Source organism: Sinohyriopsis cumingii, unplaced genomic scaffold, assembly GCF_028554795.1.
Source record: "Sinohyriopsis cumingii isolate HCF-2022 unplaced genomic scaffold, ASM2855479v2 utg001993l, whole genome shotgun sequence".
NCBI lineage: Eukaryota > Metazoa > Mollusca > Bivalvia > Unionida > Unionidae > Sinohyriopsis > Sinohyriopsis cumingii.
In genome coordinates, this window is record NW_028316098.1 from 726,592 (window position 1) to 737,500 (window position 10,909).

Consider the following 10,909-nt stretch of genomic DNA (forward strand, 5'->3'; position numbering starts at 1 on the left):
ACCCATCTTTTAAATCATTCAACAAACGTTAGATTTTTTTTATCTTTTTAAGCTGCATGCTCTTTGTGGAGGAATCTTCTGCAAGCAATATATTTTCTTTTGGGTTAGTTTAAACACATTTTATTTAATAAATTTGTAGATGTAGATAGCATAAGGTAGAATAACGAAGGTAACAGATTAGAACGAAAGCAAATGACTTTTAGAGGTCATTTACTTTCACAAGAAAATATATAATAATATAGGAATATACGGTGGGTGATAATAAGTTTAAATGACATAAACTATGTTTTAATAGTTAAAACGATATCTTCTTTTACTGGAACATTTCCACAACTCATAGAATTCTCCTAGGTACTGATGAGTCTGTTTTTATCTTCTACTGATCAATTCAACGCCAATAGCTGTGATGTTCACATTATCGCATTACAGTGTGTGTGATTCGGATTTTTAACGTAGCTTAAACAATTTTTCAGTCATATCGCTACAATGTCTGCAGTGTGGCAGTTTATGGTGATGTCTAGCACTGGGGCATCATGCAGCAGACATGTAGCATGATGTCCCACCCAGTCGCATTATCCTGACACCAGGCCGACCAGTCCTAACACTAACCTCCTAATGCTGAGCGCCAAGAGAGGCAGCTGTTAGTATCATTTTTATGAGTCTTTGGTATGACTCAGCCGGGGATCTAACACACGACTTCCGCACCCGATCTCTTTACAGATTAAAATTTGTCACAGCGTTACAAAAAACGTGAAAGTACTTTAATCGTGCAAAGCCGATACAATTGGAGATGGAAAATCTGTGTTTAGTTTCCAGTTGTGCTTTGCTTTCGTATTTAGATTTAGGTATGGGTATAAAGACCAAATCAGCATCATCGTGGTGAAATCCTCGAAAGGAATATTTAACACCTGTGTAGGGTGGGTGGTTCAAGTTAAAAGGTAGAATTGAAGAAAATATCCTTTTAAATGTCAATGTCACTGAAAAGAATGAGATATATGACTATATAATCACGTGGTCTGGAATAATAGATTTAGGAAATAATGCTTGCGTGAAACCATTCAAAGCAATGTAAGGACAAATTATATATATATATATATATATATATATATATATATATATATATATATATATATATATATATATATATATATATATATATATATATTATTTCTTCATTATATTACAGCATACTATATTACAAAGTATTCCTTACTATTGCCTAACAGCAATTCCATACCATTCTGAAGTGTGTATTTGTACGTTGTTTTAATACTTAATACTTACAAAAGCTGCTATAAATACTTATTTCGATGACATTGGACTTAAAGAAACCATATTTTACATATCATCTGAAAGACATAATCTAATTCTTCCTTTGTTCTAATTTGGTGTGTACTATATAAACATGAATAGAGTAGATTGCAACATTGAAATGTACAGGTAATTTAAATAAATGTAATTTATACAGTATATGGTACAGATCTGATTCATGAAGAACTTTATTTCGAAAGAATATTCAGTTACTACTACAATTTTTATTCCCTTAGAAGATCATCGATATTTTTTCTCTGATTCTTTATTCCCTTAGAAGAGCATTGATATTTTTTCTCTGATTCTTTATTCCCTTAGATCATTGATATTTTTTTCTCTGATTCTTTCTTGACATTTGATAGGCAGTGATGACAAGAGTTTCGCATTCAGTAAAAAGCAACATTTAAGTCCAAGCAGAAAAGAACACATTTGCCGAGCTTAGCATCTTGGCGTTTGCTTAGAATGATACAAAAAGCAGGTACAGTTCGCTCAGTTCCAGAAAGGTCACATGTACTAGAACTCTAATCATTTCAGTTTAATGCAACTATTTGCAGAGAGCGCAACCTTCATTGTGCATATATTTTACAAGCTGTACTCATGCTAGTGTCTCACCTAAGGAACAGACCCTTACTGCATCAAAAAGTATCGCTAATGCAACATATTTAATAATATATGTAGAAAAATAAAATAATATATATAAGGAGCCTAATTGTACCATAGCAAAGAGGAGAAACTCAATGTTGAATATCTTTTTTTGTATCATTAGGCATTCAAATGTATTCATAGTAATGATTTCATGCACGCAACAATGGTTTCAAGCCAAAACCGGCGTGGAAATTGTAGCCACACATTTTGATCATTTTGTTTTTATTACTTAAAAATTGTATGAAAATATTTTCTCATTTGCAAAAATAAATAAATTTACTTGCAAATAATATAATTATTTTTTGCACACATTCATTCGAACTAGCTCAAGAAACAGTTTATATGATTTTTATGAGATGCAAGTCCTTGTGATTTTCGCCATTGAAATAACACTAATCCGTACCTAGTCCGCTGTCCAAGTACATTTTTTTCTAAGTCAAACGTAACAGGACAAATGCACCGTACTTTCGCAGTTATGAATCAGTAATTCTTGAATGTACTGCATAGGTGGAACTCTTGTCATCCAGACATGGTATCGAAACATTAAGAATATGTATAAACTGGCAATTCATGTATATTAAAATACGTCAGATCTGTTTGGCCAATGCAATAAAACTCAAGTTAGGGAATAAATGCGTGTTCTTAATGTGAAACATATGAATACAAAACACGATGAATTCCTGAAATGCGATAAACTTAATAACTAGGTAAACGTTTCCTTTTCCACGATCTGGATAGCAGCTAAACAGAGCTTCGTTTCAAATTGTTTTCATCACTGTCAGTGTAATATAAAAATTCAAATTCACATCAGTTCGTCGGCTATGGGGTTTATATATTACAGATTATATACTTGGATTGTCAAAGAAAATCCAAAATCAAAGCATCCTTCTTTTACTTAAAAATTATTCTGAAAAGTGCCCTTTCTTGTATCGAATTCACAACTTTCCAGATATTTGGCTCCGTAGAACGAGGAAGAATAGAGCCAGAGGTTTGATAGCTGCATTGATTATTAAGGTCATGCTAATATATTTCATGTCTTGATTAGGAAGGTCATGCTAATGTCTTTTATGTCTTGATTAGGAAGTTCATGTTAATATCTTTCATGTCTTGATTATGAAGGTCATGCTAATATATTTCATGTCTTTATTAGGAAGGTCATTCTAATATCTTTCATGTCTTGATTAGGAAGGTCATGCTAATATCTTTCATGTCTTGATCCTTTCACTTCTTGATTAGGGGGGCCCCGAGTGGCCGAGTGGTCTAAAGCGTTCTTCGTTACGGATCACTGCCATCTCACCGCTGTCTGCGTGGGTTCGAGTCTCGGATTCGGCTAATGTGGGTATGTGAGAAAGCTTGCCAGTAGCTTCTCGTGGGTCGGTGGTTCTTTCCCGGGTTTTCCCGGGTTCTTCCTCCACCATTAATACTGGCCGCCATGTATAGCCAATCGCGTGCTGAAAAATGGCGTTAAACCCAACAACAACAACAACAACAACATCTTGATGAGGAAGGTCATGCTAATATCTTTTATGTCTTGATTAGGAAGGTCATGCTAATATATTTCGTGTCTTGATGAGGAAGGTCATGCTAATATTTTTCATGTCTTGATTAGGAAGGTCATGCTAATATCTTTCATGTTTCGATTAGGAAGTTCATGCTAATGTCTTTCATATTTTGATTAGGAAGGTCATGCTATTATCTTTCATGTATTGATTAGGAAGGTCCTGCTAATGTCTTTAATGTCTTGATTAGGAAGGTCATGCTAATATTTTTCATGTCTTGATCAGGAAGGTCATGCTAATATATTTCATGTCTTGATTATGAAGGTCATGCTAATATATTTCATATTTTTATTAGGAAGGTCATGCTATTATCTTTCATGTATTGATTAGGAAGGTCCTGCTAATATCTTTAATGCCTTGATTAGGAAGATCATGCTAATATATTTCATGTCTTGATCAGGAAGGTCATGGTAATATTTTTCATATCTTTATTAGGAAGGTCATGCTAATATCTTTCATGTCTTGATTATGAAGGTCATGCTAATATCTTTCATGTCTTGATCCTTTCATGTCTTGATTAGGAAGGTCATGCTAATGTCTTTTATGTCTTGATAAGGAAAGTCATGCTAATATTTTTCATGTCTTGATTAGGAAGGTCATGCTAATATCTTTCATGTCTTGATTAGGAAGGTCATGATAATATCTTTCATGTCTTGATTAGGAAGGTCATGTTAATATACTTCATGTCTTTTCTTCCGGGCATATGACAAAAAAAGCTGACATTTGACCTTGACATTAATATGCCTAATTGTGAACCATTGGATTAATTCATTTCTAACAGCAACACCCAATCTGGAAATAAAATCAATGGATGGTACTGTTTCCAGCAAGCTATCATACTAGCATGGTCTTTAAAGGAACTATGAAAGGGAAAATTACACCAGAATGTATCAATATAAACAAAAGCACAGGACAGTACCAAGCAATAATAGGAAAATAACGATGAAGCAGACACATAAAGGGCGTCGTAAAGATGACGAAGGATATAAGGGGAAAATGTAAATCTTACCTGTGGAATGCTGAATACTGAGCACCAAGCCCAAGATGCAGCAATCATAATTTTCACTCGTTGTGGTGCTTTATTTCTGCTCATTGGATCGATTATCACAAAGCATCGGTCTAAGCTTATAACAACAGTAATGCACGTGGAAAGATTCAATCCAAAACCTTGTAAGAATCTGACTGATTTACACATAACTTCTCCTGCATACCATTGGACGGTTGCATTCCACACTGCCTCTGTTCCTGTGCAGAAGAACGACACAATCAAGTCGGCCGTGGCCAGGTTAACAATTAAAGTATTTATGGTTGACTTCCTGCGTCGCATCCTATACATCTGAATCAGCGTTGCGATGTTTCCAAAAAGTGAGATAAAGAACATTGCTCCATAGATAAGCGTCTTCACGAGCGCAACTTCATCGAACGTGGGAAGGGGTAATGGACTAGTTATGTTATCATTAAGGTTGTTGTTTGTTACGTTCATGGTTGTTTGCATAAAATTATAAGGGTACATACGAGTTGTAATGGAATTCTGCCACCTCACGAAGATTTTGATACCTAAGATCGTACATGAGTTGTAAGAGCCGTCTTCAGTCAATAAATCTGTATAATAAAAGATAAAGAAACTTTGAAAAACAATCCATCGGTATCGTTTTCAAATATGACCCAACTTTGATCTAGTTAAAATTTAATTATTCTTTACAAAATATTTCATTCATGCTGCAGAAGTGATAAACAGACTGGTGCTATTATGTTTATCTTGTTTATAAGTATATATTGTAATGAAATACAATAGGTGTCAAAAATTACATCTGTCCACCACATCTGTCTGCGAAATAACCAATCTGACTGAAATATTGTTTTATTTACTTTGCTTATTGTGCTCACAATTGTTTAACTTAGGAAGCTGTGTCTGGGTGGTCCAGTTATGATCAATCTAAATACATTTATTCCACATTCGTGGACGTTTCGGTTTGTGTATTCACCACTAATTATATCTTAATACTGAAATTTCCCCTTGCAATATTTAACCAGTATCCATGAAGATGCATCTTATACCCTTATGTAAATCAATACTCCTTTAACCTACATTGCAACCTATTCAAGTACATATATTTAACCTAACCAACAATTTATTTACATACGTAGCTTTTGACGAACATCAATGTCTACTTGCAACAGATCCACGTTTACAGAAACATAAATATCATGTCTTTTCTTTTCATGCCAAAGTTTTCCTGTCTTATCTTCATTTGTTGATGTATCATACCTATCCATCCGATATCATTTAGTTGTAATTCCATTGTTACCGTCTAACATTGCCTAACATAATCACTAGCATATCTAATTCAAGTGATAATCTGTTTCGGCAAACAATGGAGAGTGAATGGTAAGATGCGTCTCAGAAAATCAGTGTCTACATATTTCAACCGAGCACCAGGATTTCTTTTTCTCTCTTTTTTTTAAAAATTACTCAAGGGGTCTAAATGTTGCTGAATTAAATTGTTACGGTCATCCATATAAAGAAACAAAGTTTAGAAGATTCTTTATTGTTACATTCCGTCTGCGAGAAAGTGATATGTATATTCTTACATAATCTGTATGGTTACATAAACATAGTCTCATTGATGGGTATTACATATAGTGTGAATGAATACTGCATGGTTTGTACTCAGAAAATGATATATTTATACCAGGCAAGCCATGTCAATGGTCTTCAGTTTTTATTGATTGAGTAAATGATGTAATAACATTACTTCTGTCTCTTTTGCTTCAACCGTAATGTCACAATAATCAGTGCCGCAATGAGATATCAACTAACATAGGCAACGAACCTGCAACTTGCATCGGGTGACGACAGTTAAAACAAACTACTGTACTTAACATGAATCTAGGGCGACAAGACGCCTCTACCAGTGGGACGAATAGCTTCATTAAGGAAAGTGGAATTCATCTTGCACTTAAATTTGAGTACTTAGCTTCTAAACGTGTATTGTGTCGTAATGAGTCTCAACGTCGACACTTGTTGGAATACATCATACCGATAAGAAAAGGCCATTGTATACCAAGATGAGCTACTCTGTCTGAATGCAACTTGAGATACTTCTGACAATGAATTTGTAAATGCTATCACTTTCGATGTCGTAAAAGAGTATTAATCCTAACAGTTGTCAATGTCACGAGGAGGCCTAGAAAGGGCAATCTACGTACGATATGTCCATACACTTTCAACTTAAGATGTTGTAAGTGATTGCAAAGCATGGAATACGTTTAGACAGTAGCATTAAAAGAAAAGAGTGAAAGTTCTTGCTTTTTTTGCTGCGCATAGACAGTCATGTATTGCTATACGAATACTCAACGTTAAACTTGGAATATTTGCAATCTATAATGACTTCATTGATTGATCTAGCAAACGAAAATAACGCAACATTTATTCTTCCACTTTTAATTTATATTGGCGGTGCTTATTGGTGCCAAAATTGATTTAGCTCCGGAAAGATATGTTGGAAGCACATGCAAATGATTTCAGGTGTATTCGCTTCACTTGTTGTCCATTGCCCACTGTATTAATATTTAAATGTCAGATCTATAGTATGTATGTTAACACCATGGATTTCTTTATGATGGATGCTTGTATTTTGTGTGAATGTGAGTGCCATGCGTATGATAAATTCAAGGTGACTCTTGCTTTACATATTCCTGCACAAATATATGTACATGTCTACCGTTGTATGAATAATAAAATTGTTATCTATAAATGTTACAGGCCCGCAAGGTTCAGCATTTAAACGATGGGACATTTGCCAATGGGTAGACTTAAATGTATCTATTGTATGCATGTAAGAGACTCAAAGTAAAAAGAACAAACGTTGAAAAATATTGGAAAAAATGGGGATACAAATGTATATTTAGCCACTGTACTAGTAATAGTGCTGGGGTCTCAATATTCCTTAGAAATATTTTTGAATGTTGATCCATAGAGAAAGATGTGAAAGTTAGGGGATATTTATTATTTTAAATATTACAATTAATGTAAAATAACACTCCTAATTTTGTATGGGAAAAACGATGATAACCCATGCGTTTTTAGACATTTAAATGTAGAAATGTCAGTATGTGAGAACGCATCAATTACAATGTGTGGAGATTGGAATACTGTTCAAGACTAGGGTTTGATATGTATAATATCTTACATGACAAACATCAACAGCCATCAGTGGCAATCCAAGGCCTGAAAAACTTACTGGAATTAAATCCATCTCTTGGGAAATGCAATCAATACTCAGAAATGTAAACCATGAGGCAGAAATCAGCTCTGAGACAGTACATTAAATTACGTTCTTGTATCTGATGATATTTATATGCATACAGCTGATGCACTTGTCTTACCAGGGTAATATACAGATCATTCAGCTCTTTTTCTAGTGTGGCCTTTTCAAAGTGTCCAAGTGGAAATGTATATTGGAAATTTAATACTCACCTGTTGAGAAATAATGAATATATTGACTTGGTCAAAACAGGTATAGTTGACACAGTAAATGAATATTACATAAGGAGAAATAAAGACGAATCTCTTCATGTTTCTCTTTCCTCTAATGGTCAAATGTTCTTTGGAATTTGGAAAATGAAAATAAGATTTCAAACTATACACTATTATATTTCGAAAGCAAAAGACAAACATGACTAATTGAAAAAAATAGAACTTCACAGGGTATTGTCGGATTACATAGATGGGGAAGCTCTGGAAAATGTTGAAAAATAGAAAGTAGAACTAGAGGAATCTAGGACAAAATAAATAGAATATGTTATAGTAAGATCCAAAGCTTGATGCTATGAGTTGGAGAAAAAAGCACGAACTAATTTTTAAATCTTGAAAAGAGAAGTTATGTCAATAAAACAATAAAAGAAATCATTTCAGATGACGTGACAAATGTATCAGACCAAATATATATCTTTGAAGCCCCAAAAAGCAGTTCGGCTGGGAATTGTACAAAAGTAGAATTGCTCAGCGTGATGATAATGATATTCAAGAAACTTACAATAGACCTTTTTAAACACAATATTAAACTTAGTCAAGAGAAAAGAGAATCATACGAGGGTCTTCTTTCAAGTAATGAATACATGTCTCAAAAACGAATGGAAAATGGGAAACGTTCCGGCTCATATGGATTTACAGCAGAGGTCTATATATCCTTTTGGAAGGCTACTGGGGGATTTCTATGCAAATCAATATATTATGATAGTAAGGTCCAGGTCTTCAGACTCAAGGAGTCATCACATGTCTACCAAAAGAAAACACAGACGGAATATATTTTTAAAAAATTGGAGACCTATATCCTTCCTACATATCGACAATAAGATAGCTTCTGGAGCTATTGCAGCTAGAATTAAACACGTTCTTCATCAATAATCATTGATACTAAAATGATTTTTGAAAGGTAGATTCATTGGAGACAACACTAGCTAGTGTATGATGTCATTGATCAGCTATGGTTTATTATTGTTAGTAGACTTCGAAAAAGCCTTCGACTCAAATGGAGCTTCGTGAAGAAAGCTTTACATATTTTAATCTTGGCAATTCTGTTGGAAAGTGGTTTAAGCTGTTTTGTAATAACTCTAAAAATTGTGATATAAATAATAAAAATATATTTATAAAGTTTTAGACCTGATAGAGGATGTCGACATGGGGATCCTCTTGCGCCTTTTGTGTTTTATTATCAGTGTTGAGATTTTAGCTATAAATTTAAAGTATAATGCGTATGTACGATCTCTTCGGTGATATCAGTGAGTATAAATTAGGTCAAAATGCCGATGATACTTTAATTCTTCTCGAAGGATCTCAGCATTCTCTTAAAGTAACTATGAATAACTTGCAAGACTTATTCTATTATCTGGACTTAAAAGTAACATATATAAAAAACAAATGCTATTTGGATTGGAAACACGACATTTTCCAGTGAAAGAATATCTTCCAACAGGAAACTAAACTGGTATTCGTCCAACTTTACACTCCTTCTTAAACTATGACAGGAAGAAACTTATAAGGGCAGAAATAATTCCAGCAAGCTTGAGTCAAAGGAAAAGGAAAGTAATTGTTAAGAAAGCTGCTGCTCCGCCCATATTAACACATCTTTCTTAGTACATTTCAAATCCATCAGCAAGAATCGTAGCAGTACGTAATCGTACCTTATTTAAGTTTGTATAGGGCAGAAAAAATAAAGAGAATTAAACTTGATATACTAGTAGCTCCTGAGAACGATACAAAATTATTCACGGATTATGGCAAAACCTAATCAACACAACTGTCTTCAAAAATATGAGGAATATTTGGAACCTTTGGAAGGAGAAAATTAAAAGAAATTGGTAAGCTCATTACAAACAGTTTTTCGAGAGATTTTTGCAGTATCGAACTGGAAAGAGGATCCGCAAACTCCAAATAAATATTTATCCCCGAGTTTTTAAATTTTGTTCGATCTAGAAAGTTACATCAATACAAATACTGGAAAGATGTCGGCATTGACATTTCTAATATTGTTGTTGATGATCGTTGTAATATAATACCTTTTGAAATACTGAAAAGGAAAACCGGATGCGACAATGTATTGAAATACTTTTCAGTGGTATCCAATATTCCACAATCTTGGAATGATGCAATCAAGTCTATGTCAACTATAAACTGTATACTTATATAAGTCTGTCTAGTTTGTGCCAAACAATAGTGTGTACAATATATATTTGTGCGCATGTGGGTGCGTGTGTTTTGTAGTTATTACCATTATATTCATTGTCCCTAGATTAATTGATAACCAGAACTGTTTAATTGTAAGGTAACCTTGGGATATTGTTCCCTAACCCAGCGGTCAACTTACTAATGGGATAATAATATCAATAATAATAATAATAATGATAATAATAATAATAATGGGAAGAGAAAAGTCAGTAATGAAAACTCCTGTCTATAAGACAAAAAGCTCCGTTTACAGACAAAGTATAGGCTACTAAGACAGAGAATGTATAAATTATATAAATTATTTGTATCAATACGAACTTGAGACACCGGCAAAGTAAAATATTTATTTCCCAACCTAGTTTGTTGCATCTGAGACATATTATGACTTCATTATCCAGGATAGTTCTTTAGACCATGTTTATATCTTCGATTCAACTTCAAGTGATCCCTGTTAGCCATTAAGCCATATCAACTGTATCTGATTAATTATTACCTTTGTCAAGAAAATCATTTGCTAAAAAGGCAACTGGAGTTCAGCTGATTGCACTCAAGGATCATGGGTTTATAATACAATCAAATGATTATAAAGAATCCTGTGGTTCAGTGATTATGGTATTAGATTCGCGAGAGAAATGGTGAAGGTTCGATTCTACCGATCAGATTA

At 33.8% G+C, this 10,909-nt stretch overlaps 1 protein-coding gene across 1 annotated transcript in view; it reads right to left on the reverse strand.

The window, feature by feature from the left end:
• LOC149771295 (gonadotropin-releasing hormone receptor-like) overlaps nucleotides 1-4,998 on the reverse strand; it is a 138,180-nt gene extending 133,182 nt beyond the window's left edge. Inside the window, exon 1 of the mRNA XM_089948661.1 lies at nucleotides 4,525-4,998. Coding sequence (XP_089804787.1) covers nucleotides 4,525-4,998 — 474 coding nt within the window. The remainder of the gene's footprint in view (nucleotides 1-4,524) is intronic.
• Between the last annotated feature and the right edge of the window lie 5,911 nt (nucleotides 4,999-10,909).